Source organism: Microtus oregoni, unplaced genomic scaffold, assembly GCF_018167655.1.
Source record: "Microtus oregoni isolate MIOR12 unplaced genomic scaffold, Mior012 000006F_ref0000085, whole genome shotgun sequence".
Taxonomy (NCBI): Eukaryota; Metazoa; Chordata; class Mammalia; order Rodentia; family Cricetidae; genus Microtus; species Microtus oregoni.
This window is the reverse complement of record NW_024543065.1, coordinates 16,507,275-16,534,996: the sequence shown is the minus strand read 5'-3', so window position 1 is coordinate 16,534,996 and position 27,722 is coordinate 16,507,275. Positions and strand designations below refer to the sequence as shown.

Below are 27,722 nucleotides of genomic sequence, written 5' to 3'. Positions count from 1 at the left end.
ACCTGTCAAGAGCCATACAGTCCAGAAAATACTGTAATGGCAGCTTCAAGAACTGATGAGAAATGTTTGCCTGCATCAACATTTCTACAAAATTAAACTACTTAGGAATAAGAACATATGCTTAAAGTAGGAAAGACTGTGTGGTGACAGTGTGGTTTGAAAGAACAAACATTTCCAGACATAATAGATTAGCTTGGCATGGCAGCATACACCTATAATCCCAGCACTTGACAGAGGAAGAGGTAGAGGCCGGAAGAGTCCTAGGCCAGGCTTGGTAACATAACAAGTTATAGATCAGCCAGGGCTGCACCGTCATCAACTGTCTTTAAAAAATAGACAGGAAGGGAAGGAGGAATTAGAGTAAGAAAGAGAAATACATAAGAGAGGTAGAAGGAGGGAGGGAGGGAGGGAGGGAGGGAGGGAGGGAGGGAGGGAGGGAGGGCAATTTAGATATAAAAGGCAGGAATAGTTCACCATACTCAGAGCTTAACAAACAATCAAAGCAAAACTATATTTGGAAACTAAAAGGTATAAAGGTAAAAAATATGCTTATGTGGAGAAAAGTTACAAGCTGTGGAATAAAGTATTTACAAAAATGGTCAACAAGTGTAAAGCTTATCAGTGTAAAGAAGTGAATAAGGTATTAAAAGAATTCTAAATATCTACAACATTGAGGATTGTGGTATATGTAGAAGACCATTGACTGATGAAGATACATCAAACCCATATTGCATTTCAAAACACAACACAAACACCTAACGACTCTATACTTTCTTTTTAAAGGCTACAGTTAGAGTTAGGAGGTGGCTCCATGGTGCAGTGGACAGTGCATTGCACCCCTCCCCTGGACTCCATATTCTGACCTTCTACTTTAGAAGTGTTTGGCTTTACCAGAGGCTAGGAAGGATCTAGAAATCCCAGACAAATAAACATCCCAGCCCCAGCTAAAACTTGTTAAAGCCTACCCAATAATCCCAGATTGTATGCCCTTCCCTAGGCTCCACACTAGGCCCCACAGACCCAGTATCTTTACCAGAAGCCAGAGTGGTCCCCACGGACTCCAGGGAAGATACCACCCACCACCTGCTAACATTCCTTAAAGAAGCCAAAATTATACAATGGAAAAGGAAAGCATCTATAACAAATAGTGCTGCGCCCAAGTGGATTTCAGCATGCAGCACACAGGTAGACCTATATCTATCACACTCACAAGACTCAAGTCCAAGGAAATCAAAGACCTCGACATAAATCCAGATACCTGAACCTGACAGAAGAGAAAGTGGGAAGTAGCCTTGAATGCATTGACACTGGAGCCAAGTTCCTGAACAGGACACAAATAGCACAGTCACTAAGATTAACAATTTATAAACGGGACCTCATGAAAAGTTTCTCTAAGGCAAGGGACACTGTCAATAGGACAAAACAGCAATCTACAGAATGGGAAAATATCTTCACCAACCCCACATCTGACAGAGGGTTGATTTCCAAAATATATAAAGAACTCAGACACTAGACATCAACAAACCAAATACTACAATTTAAAAATGGGGTACAGAGGGGCTGGAGAGATGGCTCAGCGGTTAAGAGCACTGACTGCTCTTCCAGAGGACCCGGGTTCGATTCCCAGCACCCACATGGCAGCTCACAACTGTCTGAAAATGCAGTTCCATGAGATCTGACACCTTCACACCAACAAACATAATAAAGTTAAATAAATAAGTAAAAAAAAAGTTTTAAAAAAAATGGGGTACAGATCTAAACAGAGAATTCTCAACAGAAGAATCTCAAATGGCTGAGAAACACTTAAGGAGATGTTCAACATCCTTAGCCATCAGGGAAATGCAAATCAAAACAACTCTGAGATTCCATTAACACCTGGCTAAGATCAGAATAGCTAAGATGTTCTTGAACTCACTCTGTAGACCAGGCTGTCCTCAAACTCGGAGACCCGCCTGCCTCTGCCTAGTAAGTGCTGGAATTAAAGGTGTAGGCAACCATTGCCCAACTAAGCATCAACTTTTCCAACATCCTGAACTCTAAAACAGTGTGAACCAATTCCCCTATGTTGATACATGAATCTAGCCTACTGATTCTCTCTAGATAGTCCTAAGTAACACAAACATGTGTGTGTAAACATATATGTATATATATATATATAAACATATATACATATATCACAAACATAATATCTGGAATTTGAAAACCTCTTTTTCTGTGGCACTGTTTTTATGTAGAGTACATACACATGTAACACTGCCTCTCTACACCTACATATAAAACAAACACAAATCACAAAGGTAGGGCACTCTTGCACCAGCAGGGCCTCTTATCCAGGACACTCCCTCAACAGAAACAGCTCCCTGTAGCAAACATCTATTCTGTTCTGCTTTACATGCGATGACATTTGAGGACGGTGAGGTATGCCTTTGAGGAAAGCTATGGCTACAGCCTGTGACTATACAAAGCTTGTCTAATTTTCCCACAATTTCTCAATGGAAAAATGGGGGGAAAAACAGCAGTTGATAGTGTTGGATAACCATATTAGAAAAAAATATACAGGAAACTTCTAGAAAATGAACTATCTTGAATCTTTACACTTTTCTTAAATTTTAAAAAATTAACTGATTTTGTAAGTTAAGTTCTAACCTACAAAAGAAAAAGAATCCAAAGTCAACACTTAGCAAAGAGCATCCCTGAAGGCTGTCCCTACTATGTTTTCATAACTGTGCCAATACTCAACCATAGAACTAAAATAAGAACCCGGAACAGGTAGGTCATGAAACCTTAGTTTAATAAAGTGTCTTCCCTGCTAACCTGCTAGCACACAGATTAATATTTTATAAAAGAGCATAAAGATATACACTGAAATATTAATTTACATAATTTTCAAATGCCAAACCATAATTAAACTGCACTTCTACCATATTTTGAAAAACACGTAAAATAGATTTTACCAGCATTTGAAAACATTTTACTTCTACTGAACATGCAAGTTAATTTTCCAATTTTAGTATTTGATAATTCTCCAGTTTTTCTAAAAACTTTGCAATATACTAAGCTTCCTAACGAAAAACATAAATACACAATGAAGCAAAAGTTATCTAATATTTCTAGATTTGTTAATAGCTACAAGTATCACATAATCTATAAATAATAAGTGTAATTTTCCTTGAAGCTCTATACATACAGTTTAACTTCCTGGAAAATATTTTGCCATAGTTTTCCAATGAATTTCAATTATTTCTATATTATTTCAGCAAGCACAATAGAGAAATGTTGAACAAGTACACTTACATGTTGGGAGATTCCTGGCTCACTGAGGAAACTGAGTCTGAGCCCTCTACTGGAGTGGGGATCCTTTCTGATAGCAAGCTTGTCTAAAAGAAAGGAAAAAAAAAACAAAAACAAAAACAGAAAGTAAAAAAATACATTAGTTTGTTTCTCTGCTGTTCTGATAGCACTTCTGCTTTTTTAAACTTAATGCATTTTAACACAGTTGCTTTCAAAATTCAATTATCTGTTTCAATAAAACTAAAAGATTAAGCAATCCCCTGGTCTATGCATGGCCGCTGCTCTACTATGTTCTTGATGTCATAACCTCCACAGAAGACAGTGAGTCTAGACACAAAGAATTCACCTAAAGCTCCTGCTACCACAATGAAAAACATCATGGTAATCAGGTAAACCTTTAGGGCCTACCTCTACTAAAAGAGGAGGGTCTGAGGTCATCCTGGGCCAAGCTAAGAAGCATGGAGAGCTAATACCACCCATGACAATGTGAAAGAAATGATACTTAGCCTGGCATGGTGGCACATGCCTTTAATACCAGCACTCAGGTGGTAGAGGCAGGCAGATCTCTGTGAGTTCCACACCAGTCAGAGTTACATAGTGAGGCCCTGTTTCAAAAAAGGAAGAAAGGATGGAAGGGAGGGAAGGAAAAAAACAGAAAAAGAAGGAGGAGGAGGAGGAGGAGGAGAAGAAGAAAGAGAAGGAGAAAGGAGAAGAAGGAGAAGGAGATGATGATGATGAAGAAGAAGAAGCATGTCCCATTAAAATATCCTGTGAGTAAAGGTGATAGCACGCACCTTTACTCCCTGTACTTAGAAGGCAAAGGAAGGCGAATCTGAGTTTGAGGCCAGCCTGGTCTACTGAGAGAGTTCCAGGAAAGCCAGGGCTACACAGAGAATCCCTGTCTTGGGAGGAAAAAAAAAAATCTGCCACAGTAGTATTTACAGTGATGCTTGTAAATGAAATAAAAACCTGTAGGGTGTGTGGGGGGATTAAAATACATACCTGCCTCCACGCCTTTGCTATAGATTCATGTAAACCATAAGGAAGCAGCACCTGTAAGCCTTCACATGTGGCATATATTTGACGACACACAGAAATAAAAGCTCCTTTAACTACAGGCAACATTTCTGATCCAGAGAAAATAGAAAGATCTTCATCAAGAAGTTTCTTTGAAAACATGGCTATTATATGAGCACCTGTAGGACTAAGAAGAGATAGATCACAGATGTGATTTCAAGGCCAGGCAGCAAAACAGACCATTTCCACAGAGCTCATTTGCTAGCTCTCTTTAGATAGCTCATAGCGTTCACAAACAAGTCAGTATGCCTCATCCATCAACACGAGCATGAACGTCCCAGTGGAACATGGAAAAGGGTAGTTAGATAGGGGAAAACAGCCACTTAAGAGACACAGATGCCATGTGGTCAGGGTCACACATGAGTGCTCTTGATTTTCCAGTGAGTGAGTCTTATTGTTTGAGCTGTTGCTACCTTCCCCATCACAATAACAACACAGCCACCCTATCTAGAATTTGGAGATTGTTTTCTTGGCAAAAATAATAGCACAGACAGAAATGCTTCCAATGTAAAACCTACTGTTGCAGGTATTTTAATGTCCTCAAATAGTTTTTCCCACAGTCTTTTGAAGTAGAAGCTTACAGTAACAGAGAGTACATGTACAGATTATAGAAATAACTTGCACAATACCACACAGCTAATATTTGAGAAAGAAACAAGGTGGCCTAGTATGTCTAACTGCAGAGAAAAGCAGTGTTACTACTTTTTCTAGATGTTTAGCACAATGAATTCAAAACAGAGGCAATAAGCACTAGACTCAGAGAACGCTAAAGCCTCCAGTTACCTTTCTCCAACAGCATTACAAACATTTCACCATCCTTGCCTCGCATATGGATCCCAGTACACATCTCTAAATAACAAGATTCCTATTTTAAATGTAATATACCCACATGATAATTTATTATTATTATTATTATTATTATTATTATTATTATTATTAGACATCCCACATCAAACTTCTCTGCATTCTCTTAAATATGTCATTACCGGGGCTGGAGAGATGGCTCAGCGGTTAAGAGCACTGACTGCTCTTCCAGAGGACCCGGGTTCGATTCCCAGCACCCACATGGCAGCTCACAACTGTCTGAAAATGCAGTTCCATGAGATCTGACACCTTCACACCAACGAACATAATAAAGTTAAATAAATAAAAAGTTTTAAAAAAAAAATATGTCATTACCTCTAGACAGGTTTGTGTAAAGGACATTTCATACATTGGGTCTTATAGGTTGTGCCAGGGGATTTAAACCCTTTTTCTCCAGGTCAATGATTCAATGATTTTATATCTGAATGACTATTTTCCCATAGTATCTTCAACCCCACTTCCTATTTCCCCAAATGTTCTACAAGATAATAATTAGATCTAGAGGCTTAAAGTTTGGTTCTCTCTCTTTTTTTCTTCTTTGGTAAAATAACTTTGTGAGTGGTGTGTGTGCCTCCTGCATGAATTCAACACTAACCTGGTGGTCCCAATTTTGGTGATACTAAAAATTAGCTTGGCAGATGGCATTTCTAGCAAGAAAAGCTTTACACTTGATGATTTTAGCAACTATTATGGTGAGTACCAAGATTTTATGAAGAAATACCACATGCATCTTTTCTGCTTTAAGGATTTTGTTTGTATTTACTAACTAGACTTCTTCCGCAAAGAATTTTTTCTGTTTAACACTTTAAAATACAGTGTGTAAAGTAAAGCTGGAAAAATATTCTAACCTTTATCAATTTGCAAACTAATAAATACATTTGGCATCTCAGCAGACTCTTTAAGAAACTATTCAGCCCATTTTGCTTTATTTTTATTATTCTTATATTTTTAATATTTTTAAAAATCCATGTTTATAGAGCTAATATATTTCAACCTATTGCACCCATTATTTTTGAGCCTCAAGTTGCACATCTTAAAGAGAGTAGAATCTCCCTCGAGGTACATTTGGCCCTATCCTGCTAGTTTTAAATAACTACCTTGACTTCTAGAAACAAAATCATGCAAGGGTGAATCTGTACACTTCTTATCCCTGACCTAGAAACAGTCATTTCTTCAAGGCTTCCTGTCTCCTCTTAGCAAAAAGAACAGGAAACAGAGATACCACAATGCAGGTAACTGTTCACTGTCGATAATACCATTCCTTCTAGACCTGTTCTATGGTGGTGATCTGAAAAGATGAAGCTTTTTAGAAGAAAAAGTAAGCTCATAAATGCATTTCCATATGAATTAAACAGTCAAGATTTTACTTGTTTCTTTAATTTTATGCTTTTTATATCTAACACTAAAAAGTAGTTCCCGATGTCATTACATATCCATTTATTATCCATAAAAATTTCAAAGTAACATTAATACAGTTTCTAAACATACCAAATACAACTGGCACTGAAGGTTATTTCCATTAAACCACTCTCTCTACAAGTTCAACAATAATGGGGTTACCAGATGAAATGAGTTTGTCACTAATATGACTGTTAAGTTTACTTACTCGCTTGCTTCGTAGGTTTTAAAAACTGTGAGTTATTTCTTTTGGATTTGTTTTACATTTGAAGCCTAATGCAGCTACTTAATTGCAAAATAAAATCTAAGTATGACCAAAGTATTGATCGTGTCTCCATATATGCTCTGCTCTTCTCTTCTGTTCCCTAGAACTGTTTTCCTTGCCTTTCAGCTGTCATTAATAATTCCCTCCTAAGCGATAAGCAAATGGATGACCCAACTGTCCTGTCCTACAAAAGGCGGGGTTCTATAAACATACATTGTCATAAAGCTAATGCCAAAGCACTTCATAAAAATATTCCTAAATTCTTGTGTGTCTGTGTGTGTGTTTATGCATGTGTATGTGTGTGTGTGTTGAGTGTGAGTGTGTGTGTCTGTGTGTGTGTGTGTCTGTCTGTCTGTCTGTCTGTCTGTGTGTGTCTGTGTGTGTAAGTCACAGGACAACCTGGAGATCAGAGGACAATTGCCAGAACCAGCTCTCTGGTTCTGCCATGTGAGTACCAGGAATTAAACACAGGTCATCAGGCTTGGCAGGTGGCTTGTTTCCCTGCTAAGTCATTTTCTGGTCCCCTAATTCCTTTTTACAGCTAGCTAGCTGCTCACTGCTCCATTGTGAAAAACAAAGTTTAATGAGCCAGACTCTTGTTAATTGCATTTGCAAAAATTCTAGTATTTTCCCTAAGAAAACAATTGATACAAACTTTACACAATGATGATTTGGAAGGCACTTCTGGTAATTAACATCTTGTTTGTTCAGCTTCAATATGAAAAAAGCTTTCTTTGAAAATAAATCCACATACACATCACATGTTACTGGCATAACCCTGATTTCATCTAGAAATATTATTGATATTCATATAGAAACATAAAAATGTATTAGTTTTAAATTATTAATGCCAGGCATAGTGGCACTCATTTTTTAAAAATTTTTCTAACAAGAAACTTTATGTTTTTTAATTTTATAAACTTTTTTATAAAAACTAACAAATAAAACATCACACATCAAAATTAAGCAAACTCAAAGTCCATGCAATTTAATGAACTTACATAGAGTTAGAACTGATTACTTGGAGGAATCACAGTTCAAGGCTGGCTTGTGTTATTAGTAAGGTCTTATTTTTTAAAAAATTAAAAAAAAATAAATTTCCAAAGGATTAAGTTAATAGATAAGGAGGTCTTAGAATTCATGACAAAAGATAAATCTTCCTAATTAAAAAAATCATTATATACTTAACATCTCCAGGTAAATACGGCAAACTAAATGTATAAGGGAAGGGAAGCAAAGGGAAGATCAAATCAAGAGGACACACTGATGCTCGTGATCCAGCCCAGCTTCCACTCAGTCTCCTGCTGAGAGGCTTGTATTTTTTCAGGCAGGTAACTGCAAGAGGCTTCATTAGGGCTTTCCCAGAAAAATGTCATGGCATTTTCTACACAATATAAAGACCACAAGTGACAACTGCCCTTGTAACGGTTACCAACATCTAAGGAGTAATAAAAGAAACCAAGGCAACAAATAAAGAAAAGCTGGAGGGAAATGAGAAAGTATGGGATGACAATTTCATTATCCATGGAACTGAACAAATTTACTGTGCTCCAACAGGAATAAGATGTTCTACTTCAAGCACACAATGTTGTCCTTTGATACCTACACATATATCATAGCATGTGTACGCCTGTGAATACATGTATGTGCGCACACACCACACACATGCAAATATACACACATAATCAACAAGATCAAGAATTGATTTTCTGGAAAAAGCCACAAAATTGTTAAGTTTCAAATTAGCACAATAATAATAATAATAATAATAATAATAACAACAACAACAGTGAAGTTAAAATGATTAGTACCAGAACAAGAGCAGAGATTTTCACCACTGGTAGCCCAGCAATAACCAGATAGCCAGAGCATATTACTGGCAACTCGAAGACATAAATAAGTAACTTCACCATTTCTCTGAAAGATACAACCTGTTAAGTTTCATACCAAAGGAAATAACTCTGAACAGGTCTATATATCTAATAAAGAAATTAAGCAATTAAAAGAATTAGGTAACACCAGGTTCTCATTGTCTCACAAATGGATTCTATCAAAAATTTATAGAAATTATAACAGTTCTCCACAATTCCTTTCAGAAGACAGAAACAGAAGAAATCATTTCTAATTCATGAAATAAGCTTGTAGTAAATATCAAAAAAAAAAACAAAGATATTCAGGGTTCAGCGGTTGATATTATGTGTCAGCATGGCAGAGATACCTATAACCATGAGAAACTCAAAGCCAAAATGGTGAAAAGGAATATTCATAATCAAGTGTAACTTACTCCCTGAGTAGGCTGCTTGGCACTTAGAAAACAATTAATGTCAGGGCTGGAGAGATGGATCAGTGGTTAATAGAACTGGCTGTTCTTCCAGAGATCCTGAGTTCAATTCCCAGCAACCACATGGTGGTTCACAGACATCTGTAATGGAATCTGATGCCCTCTTCTCTCATGTAGGCATACATGCAAATAGAGCTCTCATATACAAAATAAATAAATATTTTTAAGCCCAATTCTTCTGAAAAACAATTAACATAATTCATCTTAGCAATAGGCTAAAGACTGCTCATTACAGTGTCATTTATGGAGGTAAGATCTGAGGCAGAGCCTGCTGTTAAGGGGAGGGGGGAATCTGAATAAATTAAAATAAACTAAGTAAGAACATAATGCTACAATAAAATGATGTTACATTCCGTATTCATCCAAGAAAATACCCATGTTGTATTTAAGGACTGAGATTTAGGGTAAAGTACATGATGCCATTTTATAAACCAGAGTAGACACATTTACAGTTTCACGGGATTGGCCGAGTATTGCGCCATCAGAAGTACAGAGAAAGCCTAGAAGCCTAAATGCCACAAGACTTTACCACTGCAAAGGAGGAACTAGGACTGGGTGACAGCAGAGGAGGAAAGGGGGTGTGGCTTCTCCTCTGAATCTGTTTGACTGAACCCAATTACCTGTGGTTTCAGAAGTCTGGGGTTTGTCAGAGGGTCTTGGGGAGCAGGTGAAAAGGTGTGGGTTCCCATCTGGAATGACGCCCGCTACCCTTACTGTGAGCTAAGATTATGCAGTAATCTTTGGAAGTAAGTAGTAATGCCACCTTCAGGACATCCCACACCCTCTTCTACCCTCCAGGGATGCCTGCAAGCACATGGTGCACATAAACTTGTGCAGGCACACACATATACACGTAAAGACAATAGATAAATATTTTAAGAGATCACATCAAAGATGGCTTAATGTGTCGCTAGTGCCTGCTTGGGAAACCTATCCACCCCGAACACAGGCTAACATGTCCACACACCTTTCTTCTTCAGAAGAGTTCATGTTTTCTCCATAAAGAAGCAACGTAAGTCCTTCTTCTACAGAAGCAATTCTTGCCAAAATATCCGCTATGTGAATTAAAGCTGTTTCAGAGCAATCTGGAGCGGCCTGCACATTTTTAAAAAAACGACAAGACAAATCATTTAATTTTATGATGTAGCAGGGGTGGAACGTAGTAGAATAAAATTGTACAGCTACAACAACAACAGAAACCTTAAGGACTTCTGCTTGTGAAATAATATGTCTGGGTTAAATGTGTCATTAGATTATATTCTTTCACCAGCGGAGTTGAGGAGCAAATAAATCCAAGATTTTCACCTAAGTCAGTTATTGAGAATCATGTCTGTATTACAGCTTCATGTGTAGTTTTGGATGCCTAATGCTGTAGCCCTCTCCCTATCTGCATTGTCTTGTATTTTTCAGGTACCATATTTCTGCAAGTTCTTCATGATATATATGGTATCTAATACACTAACTTGGTTATATCGGTACCATCCCCTTATTTACCTAACTGGACAAAGATTGAGCAGAGACAGCCAGTTCATGAGCTCACTAATAGTCAATAATATCAACCACATGGACAACAAAGTTGATCAGTCATATCTGCTCACTTTAAATGGAATTGTTAATACATCTTAGCCAATATATAATAGCATAAAGAAAATAATGAAACCTGGACATTAAGTTAATGCTGAAGTCAACTTACAGAAACGCCTGTTATTTTCAGGGTCTACTTATTGCTTTCTTCCTGCATGAACGCTAATGTCCATATTCTCTGTATTTTAAAACATGCATCTTACAACTAATACAATATTAAAATTTTCATGAATTCCACTAATGAATATGAATCAGGTATAGTCCTCTATAATTATATATGGTGGGGACTAGAAAGATGGTTCAGTGGGTAAGAGTACCTGCTAACAAAGCATGAAGAACCGAGTTCAAGTTCCCAAGACCCACACTTAAAACTAGGCATGACTGTACATGTCTGTGACTCGGGAAGTGACGGGAGAATGCTGGGGCTTCCTGGGTAGCTCCAGGTTCCAGCAGAGTACCTGTCTCAATGGAATAATATGGAAAAGAGGACTAGAAGGATACACAAAGTGCTCTGTGCTCCCCAAGGCACACACAGGCATGCATATCTTCACATACATGTCTGCACCCCACACATACACATTACATTTACTGTGTGTGCAGGCACACACGTGCACATGTGTGTGAATGAGGATGATGATGATTACTGTTAATTGTGAACTTGAAAGAATGGAGAAGTACCAGGCCTTGAGACACCTGCAGTGATTCTCTTCATTAACTGATGTGGTAGTGGTGATCCGTCCACTGGAGGGGGTGTCATTCCCTGGTTTGGATTCTGGACGTGTAGAAAAGCTGCTGAGCGCAGCATGTATTAGTCTCTGTTTCTTAACTGTGGATACAATGCGAACAGCTTCTATGCCCCTACAATGACGGACTGTCTCTTGTATTAGGAGCCAAAGTAAACATGCCTTGTTCTCTTATAATACCCAGTGCAGAGCGCCAGTGTGGTAATGGGTCACTACATGACTCTAGATATCTGAAATTAGATATTAGATGCCTATCCCTTTCTCTTTTACATTATCTTCTTTAGTTATTTTGTAACACCAATAAGAAAGGAAAATAAGTACACATATCAATAGTAATTCCAGCACTCATAAGGCTAAATGAGGCAGGAAGACTGAGAGTCTGAAGTCAGCCTAGAGACCCTGCCCCAAGAAAAAAATATACGTGTGTGTTGGTATATACCTGTGTATGCATGTTTGTATGCATATGTGTTTATGTATGTACCTATGTATATATGTGTGTTTATACATGTAATTATGTATGTGTGTATATATGTGTATGTGTTTGTCTGTGTTCTGATTGTACATATGTATACAGAAAATATAAAGATGTAGATACACACATGATTATCTCACAATTTTCATACATAATCTATTTTCATATAAACCACTTTTCTTGAAACTTTTATCTAGAATGTGTTACATATCTCACATATATTAAAGTTCTATTTGTACACAAATATTCTGTCAGACACACAGTTTTCCTATAGAACTTTGTGCTGCTCATGCTAAATATCTGCTCCACAGAGAGTGATCAGAGTAACCTTCTTACAGGCAATAGCATGGAACTGTTCTGTATATGTAACTTTACTACGGTAAAGTAAAAACCTTCCTTTTATTTAGACAGAAAAGGGGAGATAATATGGAATTCCCCTCTGTATACCATGAATATGATTTATTACTATTGGTTAATAAATAAGCTGCTTTGACCTATGGCAGGGCAGAAAATAGCAAGGTAGGGAATCCAAGCAGAGACAGAACGGAAAAGTGGCAGAATCAGAGAGCTTCCAAAGGAGAAGGAAACTAGAACCTAACCAATAAGCCACAGCTTCATGGAGATACACAGATTAATATAGACTTGGGTTAAATTAAGATGTAAGAGCTAGCTAGGAATATTCCTGAGCCACTGGTCAAACAGTGTTGTAATTAATATTGTTTTGGTGTGATTATTCAGATCAGGGTGCCCAGAAAACGAAAGCACAGTCTCCCTTTACAAAAATATACTTGATTGTCTTCTGGATTATTAATATCTAAAACAGCACTGCCAGACCAGTGGCTCAGAAGACTATGCTGGATATCTTAAATAGGTACTAGATAGTTGTTTACTGTGTATCAGTGAACTAGCTTATACTCAAGAAGGACAAATCAAAGCCAGCAAGATGGTATAGAGGGTAAGGACATTTGCCATCAAGTCTGATGACCTGAGGTCAATCTCTAAGTCCCACATGGTGGAAAAAGAAAAAAGAATTGGACAAGTGATTACATGTACACCACCGTATGTGCATACCTTCCCAAATAGATATGTGCAATACTCAAAACTGCAAATAATAATTCAAATACAAGGAAAACTGCAGAAGGACACAGCACAAGGATACAAGAAAAAGAAAAAGCACCTTAGTCTGCATAGGAGGGATGTTTCCATGTGGGGCAGGTTTCATTTGGTGAAGGGGGACTTAATAAACAAAAAATACATAAACTTGTTTAGAAAATTTGGTAAACACAAAGTTTAAAACAGTGACATTTTACAGCAAGCAGCAGTCAACAATGTGTGGCCCAAGAGGGAGGAGAGACGATAAAAGATGCTACAAAGCAGGTAACAGACATGAACCTTGTCATGCACTCAAAAGTCAACAACACCAAGTTTAAGTCAGAGAAGTGGACTGCTGTATTGGACACATGGCCATCCTGGTGAGGACAGCAGCTTCACCAAGTGCTGGGTGTCTGCTATGAACAGGTCACTTCCCTCGGCCTCAGCTTATTCTCCGGGGAAATTCTCTAGCACCAGGAAGCACACTGTGTAAGCTGTGAAGACAGCATGGCTGTTCAGCTCTGAGATCTCACTGTGTGAACTGGGAAGGCAGCGTGGGGTGTGAACTGGGAGGGCAGCGTGGGTGTGAACTGGGAAGGCGGTGTGACTGTTCAGATCTGAGATCACACTGTGTGAACTGGGAAGGCAGCATGGTGGTGTGAACTGGAAAGGCAGTGTGGCTGTTCAGCTCTGAGATCACACTGTGTGAACTGGGGAGACAGCATAGCTGTTCAGCTCTGAGATCACACTGTGTGAAAGGAAAGACAGCATGGCTGTTCAGCTCTGAGGTCACTGTGTGAACTGGGAAGACAGCGTGGCTGTTGACGGCACACAGTGTGAACATCTGTGAAGACATCAATTCTGGGGCTGTACATGCCTTTTTTTCTCACATTAGTTCTTTCTACGTGGCACAGTTGGCTCTTCAGGAAAACAATTGTATTTCCAAAAGCTATAAAACTATCATTAAAATATATAAGACATTAACAAGATTTATTGCATTCACAAGACAAATGGCTTCTTAATAGAATAACTTTTTTCTATGTTTTTCACACCAGCAGGCCTAAGCTTGATAAAAATAAAAATAAAATGTAGTATGTGTATGTGCATTCCTGCCTCCTGTCATAACTAATGCATCAAATGCCTGCATAAACTATGATTTAACAATGATCCATACAGCAAAGATTCATGTAAGAACTATCGGTAAGAAAATATCTCAGCCATGTCAGAAATAAAGATCCCCTGAATATTGGCCATTGAAGAGGCTCCTTTCCTCTCTGGCGACACCCACCGCGGTTCCTTTCATCAGGTTATGAATGGGCTGGAGAAGTGTCTCTGTCACAGTGCTGTTGTACAAGCACTCCACGGCACATTCTTTCTGGTCGCAGAGGATCTGCAGGACATCAGTCACCATACTTGCCGGAGAGTAGTTCTCTGAGAAGCAGAAAGAAGGTCAGAGTCAGGACACTGCTCAGTGGGGCTTTTCACTGTGCAATATTTCCTGCTCCACCAAGTGTTCAGGGAATTCAGCTGTTCAAAGACCATACAACTAAAGCCCAAAGATGAGAATTAGAACCTGAAACTTCTTATCTCAATCAGCTTACTATCTCTTGAAGCTAATAAAAAAAAAATGACAAAAGACAATATACCATTTCTCAGTCAAACACCAAATGAAGCCTTGATATGGAAGATAAAGCTGAAAGACTCGACTTTTCCCTCCTAGAACACAAGTTCGTTATGTTCATTTTGTTCACGTTCTTTCTGTACTCGGGTGTATGAGGTTAGCAGAAGTTAAGTGAAGCACTTAGAAAGAACTCTGAGCGAAACGAAAGCACACAAGAACTGACACTTTCAGAAGGTGACACACTGCTATCCTGAAAGGCAGGGAGAACTGGGGCGTTCCTATGACCATCCCATCCTTTAGAACAAGAGTTAGAAAGCCACAGGTGGAAGCACTTTTGTAACATGGCTGGAATGACCACTGAAATAAATGTGATGATTTAATATTAGATAGCTAATCTACCCTCCTCACACTAATGTGATATGAGCGCCCTAAAAAGAAAGAGTACAAAACTACTAAGGTTTTTAAATTCAGGTTACAGTAGTCTTCATTCCGTAAGCATGTTAACTTCAAGTTCACACCCGACTGAAAAAGAAAGGCGTTAGTGATTTTTCAATCAGTTCCGGATGAGAAACCCTGTTTCCAGTGAGAAACACCTATCAAAGTGCACTTGGCCACTCACACGATCAAGTAAACACCTATTGAACAATGCACAGAGCATTGCGGCCTGAGAAGAAAGACAGACAGTCGACTAGACAATAAGTCAAAATATTGATTATTTTTAATAAGGAAAGACCATTTTCACTATGAGCAATGCTATAGAAATACACAGGAGGGGTCTTAAGCTAGTACACCATTTGTGTAAAGACAGAGAGAAACTCGGAATCCCAGTGAAGAGCAGCGCACTATTATAACCACACAGAAAATACCAACTACCTGGTACATATAGCTTCCATGACTAATATGTAACCCAATCCATTTTTTCTCTTACTTATTCCACTTCCTCTCAGAATATGTTCTAGCATTTCCAAGCTAGTTCCCAATTTTAAAAGACTATGGTCTACATTTCTATTTCTGGTATTATGTTTTACTTTGGAGATTTTTATTGCTATACAAAAGAAAAGTAGAAGTTATTTTAAATGGCAATAATATGAAACATTTTTATAAGCTGGTTAACATACATAAGAACAAATAGCAATTTAGAATAAAACATAAAGGACTTTTTTCTTTACACTTAACAAAAAAATCCCCAAAACAACTAAAATTTAGATTTGAACCATATGATTGTGCCTTAAAGTATTTTATTTACTTTTTTTTTTGAAAGGAGCCCATAGTTGAGAGACTCTGAAGTTTAAAAGATTTTAGATTTTATTTTAAAGAGATTGAGTTTTTTTTATTATTTAAACTTTCTTATTTATTCTATATGTCTTTCACATCATGCATCTCAATCCCATTCATATCCTATTTCTTCATATCCACCCTCTTCCCTTTCAACTTCCCCACCACGAAACTAAAATAAAATTTAAGAGTAAAGAAGAAAAATCTCATCATGAAAGTTATAATGTCCCATTGTGAGTCGTGCAGTAAACCCTCTTATCCACAGATTTTATGTGCAAGTGTACATTGCAAGGAGTCAGTGGTCTGGTTCAAGGCCTCTGGTTTCTGCTACACTATTGATCCTGGGCCCTCACTGGAACTGCTCTTGGATATCCTATTGCTGCCATGTGTGGCGGAGATCCTACATCTTCGGGTCTGCAGGACAAGACCCTTCATGTGCTCCAGCAGATCACAGATGGGGTGCGTGTTGGGGTAGGCCAAGTCATAACCCTGGATCTGGGCCTAGGAAGTTTCAGGGCTGGTCAGCCTGCCAGGTCTCCTGTCTTCAATACCAGGGTGAGCTCTCCAGTATTGCCCTTGCTAGTTCATTCCATGACACTATGAGCAAGGGGAAGGGCCACTTCTGCTTTCACTTCCTCAGGATTGGCTTTCCCACACATATATATACCTGTATGGCTAGCTCTACAGTGTTGCCCAGGCAAGTGGAGAGGCCACTCTCCCAAGTACTGCAGCTGGTGAGGGAAGAGACTGAATTTTGATATGCTTAAATTTTTAAAAACTCTGGAACCTTTAAATTTTGGGATATTCTATATTGTGATGTTCCTACTAGTGTGAGATCTTGGGGATATATGAGAAAGGAAAGGTTGTGCCTTAAAAGTGATGTTTGTGTATCAAGTAGACAAGGGATCAGTTGTGCTGGCTGGCTTTATGTCAACTTGACACAAGGTAGAGTTAATTGAGAGGAAAATACCTCACAAAGATCAGGCTATCAACAGAACTGAAAAGAATTCTCTAACTTGACTGATGTGGAAAGACCCAGTCCTTTGTGGGTGGGGCCACCACTGAGCAAGATGGCTCTGGGTTCTGTAAGAAAGCAGGCTGAACAAGCCAGTAAGGAGCACCCTTCCATGGCCTCCTGCTTCCTGGTTTCTGCCCTGACTCCCTATGATGACGAACACTGATATGGAAATGAAAGCCAAATAAACCCTGCCCTCCACAAGTTGCTTTGATCATGGAATTTCATCACCTAAATAGCAACCGTGACAAAGACAAACCAAAAACAAACAAGCTAAACAAAATACCTTAGAAAGAGCAAAGGGTAGAAAATAATCAAATGGAAGCACATCTATCAATCAAATTCCTCTTGATATGACTTGAGAATCTTGATATTAAGAAAACATTAAAATTCTCAGCCAAACAGACTCCAAATTAAAACATTAATAGAATAGAGAAGTCTTTAAACATCTATGAACAAAACTGAACTCTATGGTTGACTTCAGAACCAATGTTATGTCTTACAAATAACGCAGAGTCTTAATAAAACCTATTTATCTTTTTTTTTCCCAAGATCTCCTGAGTAAATTTGGAGCATGGGGGTCATGGGAGAGGATGAAAAACGAGAGGGAAGGAAGAGAGGAGAGGGGAACAGAGAAAAATTTATAGCTCAGTAAAAAGAATTAAATAAATAAATAACCTATTTACCAAAATAGATAAGTAACTCAAAGCACCAAGAGAAAAGAAGACTCAGATATTTATTGCTAAATAACTCAGAGCATCAAGACAAGAGAATGTCCAAATGTTTAATTTCTTTTCCTCCATTTAAAAGAGATGCATCATGAGTTGAGTTTCCAGTACCACAGTTAATCAATCAACCAATCAATTTAGGAATGGGGCATTTACCTGAATAAGCAACTGATGTCATCTTTGGACAACTTGGTGAATAATAGATGAGTTGAGTAAACAAAACCAGCAGATTTTTGAGAGATACTGAATCTTTACAAAAGAAAAAAAAAGAAGTAATTTGTAACATGCTTACAAGCTAAGAAACATTTATCTACCTTCTACTCACTTGTAAGATTGCATCACAGTTTCAGTGTAAACCCACTGTGAACCCACTACTCCAGAACACCATTAGAAGGCAGCTCCCACGCCAACTGTCATGCTATGCTAAGGCATAGTTCTGCCATCTGTTTGAAGCTGATCATTTAAATCCATGACAGATGCACGAGTCTTAGCATGGCTATTTGAGTTAAATCAATTATCACAAGTAAAATTCAGCTTACTATATTGGACCAGCTAGCTTTTTTAGCATGGTAGAACAAGGTCAGCATTTTTTCCATGAAAGACTACAATAACTTAAGCCTTCTGTCCAAATCATCACAAGCACTCGGGCTGGCTACTGGAGCATGAGGTGGACATATACAATCAACAAATAAATGCTGAGTGAGAACCATGAGTAGTGACCATTCATGTTTTACACATGCCACAAAACAGTCTCTTTTTTAAGAGGTAAAAGACATGTCTAGTTCACAGGAACACAAAGCAGATGGCAGGCCAGGTTTGGCCCACAGGCTACAGTTTACCAAGACTTGCTGTAGAAGCTTTCATGAAAACATTCTGGAGAAAAAAAAAAAACTATATAATCTAAAGTTGATTGCTGGTCTCCTCATTCTCAAATTCAGTTTTGAAATGAGCTGTGATTCTAGATAGAGCAAAATACAGTCATTATAAAGAACATAAAATGCTAAGTTTATTATAGATAAGAGGCATGTAAAGTTAAGATGAATACCTGCAAAATTATCAAGGCTATTCACTGGTCTTTCTAGTTCTGCAACATCCAGCAATACCATATGAAATAGTACCTCTGTCACTGAAGAGCTCATGATGTCCCCACACTGTCTTAAACTAAACGACACAGCCTTGAACATTGTAAGAGAAGTACATAATGCCCTGTCAGTTCTCAAGGAGCTCAAATAGATTAGGGCAAATAAAACAACTAGACAAGAGGGTTCGCAACAAATAGACTCGGTAACAGCATCAATAAACTACAGTTCATATGACCAGATTTTGTAAGGCTGACAAGCTAAGAATGGATTTTCCGTTATTAAACTGTGTCAGAGGTCCTAAAACCCATGTTCTGATTTGATTGAGTCGGAAGACCCACAGGCCCCATACAATCATGATCACATGACACATTACAATAAAACTATGCAAAGCAAAATCAAACAGAAAGGTTACTGAAGGCAAAATCCAGAGCTAATCAGGCACTAGTTTCTGAGGGCCTCTCCCAGGGGATCCATGCAGAATGCATTCAATTCCTCTAGAAAAGCCCACTAGAGATGCAGTAACCAAGGTTTTTCTTGGGGGGGTTGTGAACACAGACACACCCTCTGTCCAGTACATGTCTAAATTTTCAACTCCAAAAACAAAACTGGTGTTTGACATAAATGCTAATGTTGTACAGTTTAGGCACAGGGGGTAGTAGACACAGTTTAAGTACCTTCGTCAGTGCTATAACTAGCAGGAGTTCAACTCCCCATATGCCAACCAAGAGTCAAGCTTGCAAACAAGCTACTCTAAGAAAAGCAGTCTGGGGACGGCTGTGTTAACTTTCTATACAACCATAGACATACTATGTTATCCAACAAGGCCATAATAATCACTGTCAGCTTTCAGAAAGTGTACTGAACTCTGCTCTATAATGCATTCTTAGTACAGATAAAATAAATATCTGTAGAGAATAAAAGATGATAACTGATCTCAAATTTGCTAAATTAAATGAGACAGAGTAAAAACAGTATAGTAATACACGATATGATGCTCTCCCCAGCATCATCCTATGTGCTGGCTGTTTTGTGTCAACTTGACACAAGCTAGAAAATCACTTCAGAGGACAGAACCTCGGCTGTGAAAATGCCTTCCTAAGATAAGGCTGAAGGTAAGCCTGTATGGCATATTCTTAATTCGTGATGGAAATGTGAGGAACAAGTTCATTCTGCATGTTGTCATCCCTGGGCTGGTTATCCTGGGTTCTTTAAGAGCAAAGGCTGAGCAAGCTATAAGGGCAAGTCAGTAAGCAACGATCCTCCATGGCCTCTGCATCAGCTCCTGTCTTCAGGTTGCTGTCCTGAGTTCCTTCCAGTTTCCTCAGTGATGGACTTAGAAGCTTTAAGGTAAAGTAAGCCCTTCCCTCCCCAGGTGGCTTTTGGTCATGGTGTTTATCACAGCAGCAGAAAACTGAACTAAGACAGAAATCCCCATGTTGTCATATTAATATCCCAGTATAAAACTTAATATAACTTTAAAGGTCCCACAGTGTTTAAAAATTCAAATACATTGGAAGTTTAATGTCTTTAAGATATGCAAAATCCTAAAATATTCAGTCTCTGTAAAATATCTGATGTCCCTCTACAATGTCCAAAATATCTGTAAAATTCTTAAGCCTCTCAAAAATTCAAATCTCTCAACTGTGGACTCCTATAAAAGACAAAATAAGTTTCACGTTTTCTTACTTCAAGAAGGGAGACTCAGGACTATCATAATCAAATATAGGCACGGCAAACATTTGGTGGTGTAAAAAGTTCAATATCTGATGTATGGGACCCAGTCACAATCCTCTGACTCCAAAGGACTCCATTTGGCCAGCTCTGCCATGCACATCACAAACAGCTTGTCCTGAAGGCTGAGTGGCTCTCATCCACTACCACCTTGGAGGTAGTTCCAAGGTACTAGTCTCTAAGATACCAGACTCTCTCCTGTAGCTGGGCTATATCTTCATCAATAGCTTCCCCAAGGCTCTCTTTGGTGGCCTCTGACCCTTCCACATGATGTTACCCCTTAACCTCTCTCCATGCCATCTCCAACCTTGGGGCTCCTTCTATAATTAATGCTGCTCCTTCACCAACGGGCTTCTATTACACTCTCACATGCCACACCTTGGCTGTTCTCCAGGACCCCATCACGCTTTAAAAAACAGAAACACCCAGTGGACTCTTGCTCATTATCAAGTTCCGCTGCCAGCACCAGGGAGAGCTTTGGGCACCTCTAGACCACAGCTTCTGTGTGCTGACCCTGAGGAAGCACATCCCCAGAAGATTCTGCCTCACTGGTTCTCTTCCCTTCTAATCACAGCTGATTTTTCAGCCCTAGCTGGCCAGCAGAGTAAAGGTTGCTTTTCAATGATTCTTAATTCAAACGATCACTTAAACTGTCCCGGTAGAATTGTTAAGGGACTCTGAAAAGTTACAAGCCAGGCCTCCACCACCTGCATTGCTCTCAACATTCTAAATGCCCACAGAGCTTTGAGCACTCAATGGCTTTGCAAGCCCAAAGTTCCAAAGTCTGTCTACAATCCTCCTCCAAACAATGTGGTCAGGCCTGTCACACCAACACCCCATGACCTAGTACCAATTTCTGGCTTAGTTCCATTTTCTGTTGCTAAGATAAAACACCATACTCAAAAGCAACTTGGGGAGGAAAGAGTTTACTTCACCTAAAGCTCCTAAGCCTGTCACTGAGAAAAATCATGGCAGAAACTCTGGGAAGCCACCTGGAGACAGGAGCTGATGCAGAAGCTATGGAGGAGGGCAGCTTACTGGTTTGCCCTTGAGGCTTGCTTAGCCTGCTTTCTTATAGAATCTGGGACCAGCAGCCCAGGAGTGATCCCACCCTTCCCTGAAAGGTCATAGACAATCCTTAGGCTAACCCAAATTTTTAAATGGTCTTCTAGTTTCATATCCAGAACTGAATCACCAAGTATGTCTGGTCTAGAGTTTTAGAAAAAATGAAATAAGAGAATAATTAAATACATATACAGTAATAAGCATATACTGATACTGAAAAGAATAAAGACAGAAAGAAAAAAATTGCAACAGTACATATGACTACAAGGTATGTAGCTAAGATCCTATGCTAGTTGAGTTTCCTTTGTAGACTTAATACAAGCTAGAATAACCTGAGAGCCTCTATCAGATTGCCTATAGGCAAGCCTATAGGGCATTTTATTGCCTGATGATTGATGGAGAGAGCACAGCCCATTGTGGGTAGCACCACCCCTTGGCAGATTTTCCTGTGGTGTATAAGAAAGCAGGATGAGCAAGCCAAGGGATACAAAGTCAGTAAGTAGCACTCCTCCAAGGCCTCTGCTTTAGGTTTCAGTATTGTGTTCTCCAAGTTTTTGTACTGAATTCCTTCTCTGATTTTCCTTCATGGAGGACTTTAAGTTATAAGATGAAATAAAGCCTCTCCCCCTCAAGTTGTTTTTGATCACAGTATTTAATCACAGGAATAAAGAGCAAACTAATGGTGCCAAGCAGATACTGTGGTATTCTCATAGATTTAAAAGCTTAATCAGGAAATGGAAGCATTAGAAGCATTAGGAGGTGTGGCCTTGTAGGAATGGGTGTGGCTTTGTTGGAGGAAGTATGTCACCAGGGCTGGGCTTTGAGGTTTTAAAAGCCTGATCCAAGCCGAGTGTCTCTCTCTTCCTGTTGCCTGTCTATCTGGATGCTTCTCCAGCATGATGTCTGCCTGCATGCCACCATGCTCCCAGCCATGATGACAAAGAACTAAATAAACCTCTGAAACTGTAGCAAGCCCCAATTAAATGTTTTCTTGTATAAGAGTTGCTATGGTCATAGTGTCTCTTCACAGCAACAGAACAGTGACTATGACAATACTAAGCCAAATTTATAAATATGAACCTGTATACTATAAATTGTATCATACCTTTACCTACTCACTTATTCTAATAGCACTTACCTTTTCTATTCTTCAGCTTTATGGGAAATAGTTTTCTGCCTTGTGTATATATCAACAATCTTCCTAAAAGGCACAACGAGTGAATGAAATAAATATACTGCAGCTCTTGTCCTGAGTAGAAGAAACTTTTTTGCTTGTCTCCTGAAAATAGAAGTAAAAAAGACCATTTACTTTAATAATAATGTATTTCACAATACTTGTCTTCAATCCCTCCTGACAATCAAACATCTTATCATCTATGCTGTAGAAACTGCTGATATAAACTTTTAATATTTATTTTCCTCAATATTTCCAATAATCTTGTACAGTAGATCAGAGGGGGAGTAGTCATTATAAAATTGGTAACCACTGTTGCCAGTGTTCAATCTAAAAATACCATCATACTGCCAAATTTACTCATCACCAAAGAGAGACTTCAAAAGAAAGCAACAAAAAAGTTATTTAATTTTTACCACTGTGCTGGTTTTAACTGTCAACTTAATGCAACCTATAAACCCCTAGGCAGAGAGTCTTAATGAGAAATATCTAGATCAGGTTGGCTTGTGGGCATGTCTTAGGGAAATCATTTGGATTGTTAATTTATGTACAAAGACCCTGGCCAAAGTAAGTGGTAAAATTCTCTAGACAGCGGTCCAGAACAGTGGGAGAGCAAACAAGCATGGATCTGCTTTTATTCTGTGTGTAATAAATGTGGAAGTGCTACCTTAGATCAAATGAGCATAGATCTGTTTTTATTCTCTGTTATTAACTGTGGATGTGCTGTTTTAAGTTCCTGCCTTGATGTCCCCCATAATAATAAACTGTAACCTGGACTTGTCAGCCTAATAAACTTTCCTCCCATCTGCTGCTGTTTGTCACAGCTACAGAAATAAAACAAAAGCAACCATATAAAAAGGCAACACACATAAAGTTTATGGAAATGTCCCAATATTGAATAAAGACTAAAAATACATTGGGCATAGTTCTGGTCCCAAGCATTTTGATGAAGGGATATTTAGTTTGTACTACATACAGTAGGTCATACTGATTACAATCATGCTTGCAACTAAAATTAGAATCTCTAAAACAAGAATCATACATTATATATTCCCCATTCATTTATCCATCACCCATATGTTCAAACTATATTGAGCATCAATTTTATAAGATCCTAATCTTTTCACTGGTATTTAGAATTATTCAAAAGGGCAAGGGAGATAATTCAGTTAATAAACTGTTTACCTTGAAAGAACAAAGAATTGAATTTCATTCCCAGAATACATTAAGAACAAACAACAATAAACAGCATTGCAGCACATGCTTATAATCTCAGCTCAGAGAAAGCAAAGACAATATGCTCCTGAGACTCCCTGGCCTTACAGATTAGCCTATTCAGCAAGTTTCAGGCCAGCTTAAGGTCCTGTCACAAGAAAGGAAGGTGGTCCCCAAGAAATGACATCTGAAGTTGAACTCAGGTTTCCACATGTACATGCACCCTCACACATGTACACCTATACACACAACTCATATAAACATGCATACATGTACACACATATATACACTACACATATACATATACAGACACCCACAACTCACATAAACATGAATACATGTATACACATATATACACTATACATACACATATATAAACAGATACATACACACACATCCCTTGAAAACTACAGTAAGTAGCATGAAACTTGTCTTTCCATTCAGTGTTCTATAACAACATAGTATAATCAGAGCACTGGAGGACAAGTGGGATAGCTCAGAGGATAAAAGTATTAGACCACGGAGGAATACGGCACAGAGGGGATTTGAGGCCATGGGGAAGATAGTGGAGGGATTTTAGAAAGACAATGCAATTGAACATGAATTTTCAAGAACGGACCATGATAGTGGGACAGAAAGTTGATGAAACAAGGTCAAAGTCTGAAGTAAGAAACTCCATTTCAAAATTATGAAGCAGGGGCTAGAGAAAAGACTGAGGAGGGAAGGGCACATACTTTTCTTCCAGAGGACCCAAGTTCAGTTCCCCGCACTCAGGTCAGAAGACTCACAACTGCCCATACGCCAGGTCCACAGGATCAGAAGCCTTTTCTGGCCTCCACAGGCACACACCCCCATAAAAACACATGAGTGCAATGTACACAGTTAAAATTAAAAATAAATCTTTTAAGAATAAATAAATAAAGGTATTAGCAAAGAGTAAACAGACAAAAATACATGTTTCAGGAGATTAAATCAATATGACTTAGCAAGAATTACACAATGGCATCAAAAGAATGATAAAAGTAGGGAAAACTCACGTTCATAGCTTTGTGATAAACTTCATCGTATACTTTTAAGTAATTCTAATAACAAAAACAATAGGGGGAGAGAGAATAAACAGTAATTTGGGTCTTTGGTGTTAAAGTCCCACAAGTGCTGATGTAAAATTCCAACAACAACGTTAAGTAACACCCAAGTGTGAAATTCAGGAAAATTATGTGCCCTTGAAGATTTCAGTTACCATTTACATTACATAAAATTAAGTAAATACCTAAAGCCATGAAACTCAATGGACTCTCCCAAAAGGAGAAGAGCAGAGTGTGGGGGCAGGGAGGCGAACAAGCAAAGTTTCCGGGAATGAATAAAGAACAGAGAAGCACATCTCAGGTGAAAGAGAACAGCCTATCAGATGAGGAGGAGGAGGAATCCAAACAAGAGTGACAGTGTTCTGAACAGGGAGAAGACTCAGAGGTTTAGTTTGTGAGATGGGCGGAGAGGGGCAGGAAAACATGGACTCGGGAATGGGGAGGCCACATGGTACTGAAGCTGCACTTCTGTGATGAAAAAGGACATCAGATGAAGAGCTGGAGCCTGAAAGAAAACAGACTTCTAGTAAAGTCCTCCCAGATCAGAAGGCCGGCAGAGAGGTCATCCACACATGCAGCACAAACAGGCTGTTTTAGTTTCGTTTTTTTAAGGAATAATACACACACATGAGCGCGATGTAGAGGAAGGTATCAAAAGGAAGTCCACATGGTGGCCCTGGGACGTGGTTCAGTGGGAGACAAGGTGTCTAGCATGGACAGTGCCCTGGGTTTAGGTCTAAGCACCAGCAGAGAGATAGAAGGCCACAATTCAGCAACTGATGACTATTTTTTAGAGCACACGCAGACACTGCAACAGGATCAAGAGGGTAATCTAAAATAGCACACTGTCCTGGTTATGGTTATAGAAACTGAACAAGATTAGAGGACAACTTGGGAAGAGAACACTGAGATTGAGAAGGTGTCTCCGGAAACAAACCTGTGGAGCATTTTCCTGATTGGTGTGGGAGGCCCTGGTCTTCTGAGAGGGGTGTAGAACAAAGCAGGCTGCCAAACCACAAGTAGCAAGCCAGGGAGAGCATTCTTCCATGGCCTCTGCTTCAGCTCCTGCTTCAGGGATCCTAAGGTGAGTTTCTGCCCTGACTTCCTTTGATGATGAACCACGATGTGGAATTGTAAACTGAAATACACCCTTTCCTCCCCAGTTGCTAATAGCCATGGTGTTTTTTCATAGCAATTGAAATCCAACTAAAATGCCTCTGTATTATAGGCTGGAGAAATATTAGAGGCTACAGTCTTACCCTCTAGCAAACATTCATATTATCCAAATACAAAGCATAAGGTTTCTCTTTCATGACACTAGTCCCTAGAGTCCCTAGTGTCAAAAATTACCATTCCATTGCCTGTAGCTGCTATCTCAATCTTCTCCACATGCATGAAGCTTCTCTCCTTAGCACATTGCATATTCTTCATCTTTCTATTCCATCTTCTGATCACTCAAACTGGTAGCCAGAAACGGTAATAGCCACGTAGAACCTGAACACTAAGCTGAGATTTTGTTTGTTTAAAAATTTTTATTGAGATTATGACATAATTGCATATTTACCCCTTCCCTTCCCTCCTTCCAAGCCCTCCTACGTACTTCCCTCACCTTGCCCTCTTCCAAGTCTATGGCTTTTGTTGTTACATGTGTGTGTTTATATAAATATACACATATGTATTTATTTATTTCAAATACCTAAATACAACCCACTCAGTCTGTATAATGTTACTTGAACGTTTGTTTCAGGGCTGACCATTTGCTATTGGTGTGCTCTTTCTAGAAGACAATTTCTTCAGCTCGCAACATTCCTTCCCCCAAACATATTAGCAAATCTACTGTGCCAGTCTTATTCAGATCCTGGGCAGGCAGTCATATTGGTGAGACTTTCATGGACATAACTTCTGATATTTCCAGAAGAGAAATCTCATAGTAAATTCCCTGCTTCTCTGGTTCTGTCATGTCATTTTTAAATATCCTCCACCAATAAATTGGTCTATTACCTTTAATTCAACCGCACTGAAATTTTCTACTCAGACAGAGCATAGCCCAGTTCTTTCCAGATGTTACATGAATGGCCTTTAACCAGGAACCTGATAACCTCCCTTGCCCTGTAAAACCCTGTAGGTATAACCCACATTGTCTGCATCTCTCCAGGAATTTCAGACCTGGGAACCCCCGCTAGCATAGTCCGCTAAGCACTTTCTGCTGCCTTATGTTGCTTCTCCAGAATGCCAACATCTTACATATTCCTCCCAGAAATCGTGTTCAAAGGAACTAAGAGCCGCATGGCCAGTTTACCACAGTGATGATACTCTTTCTAATACTTCCTTTTGATCACTGTGTCAAAATGCCTGACAAAAGCTATTTAATTGCAATGAAGTCTGTGTTGCTCTCAGTTTGGGGGATATAGCTCATCATGGCAGAAAGGTCATTAATAAGACAAGTCCTATCCAAGGCTGGTAAACCTATAGTCAAACTAATCAAAAGACTGACAAAAACAAAGTAATAAAATCAAGAATTAAAATGAAAATAGTTATACAACAGATACCAAAAAATTCCTAATATCATTATAAAACACATAAAATCTAAAAGAAACAAATGGC

At 38.8% G+C, this 27,722-nt stretch overlaps 1 protein-coding gene across 1 annotated transcript in view; it reads right to left on the bottom strand.

Annotated features, from left to right (window-relative positions):
• The window catches only part of Tbc1d32 (TBC1 domain family member 32), a 284,344-nt gene that overhangs the window by 126,602 nt on the left and 130,020 nt on the right, over positions 1-27,722 (bottom strand). The window contains exons 14-19 of the mRNA XM_041653588.1: positions 22,783-22,923; positions 17,923-18,015; positions 14,416-14,558; positions 10,204-10,331; positions 4,294-4,495; positions 3,295-3,377 (exon numbers count right to left, since the gene is read on the bottom strand). Coding sequence (XP_041509522.1) covers positions 3,295-3,377; positions 4,294-4,495; positions 10,204-10,331; positions 14,416-14,558; positions 17,923-18,015; positions 22,783-22,923 — 790 coding nt within the window. The remainder of the gene's footprint in view (positions 1-3,294; positions 3,378-4,293; positions 4,496-10,203; positions 10,332-14,415; positions 14,559-17,922; positions 18,016-22,782; positions 22,924-27,722) is intronic.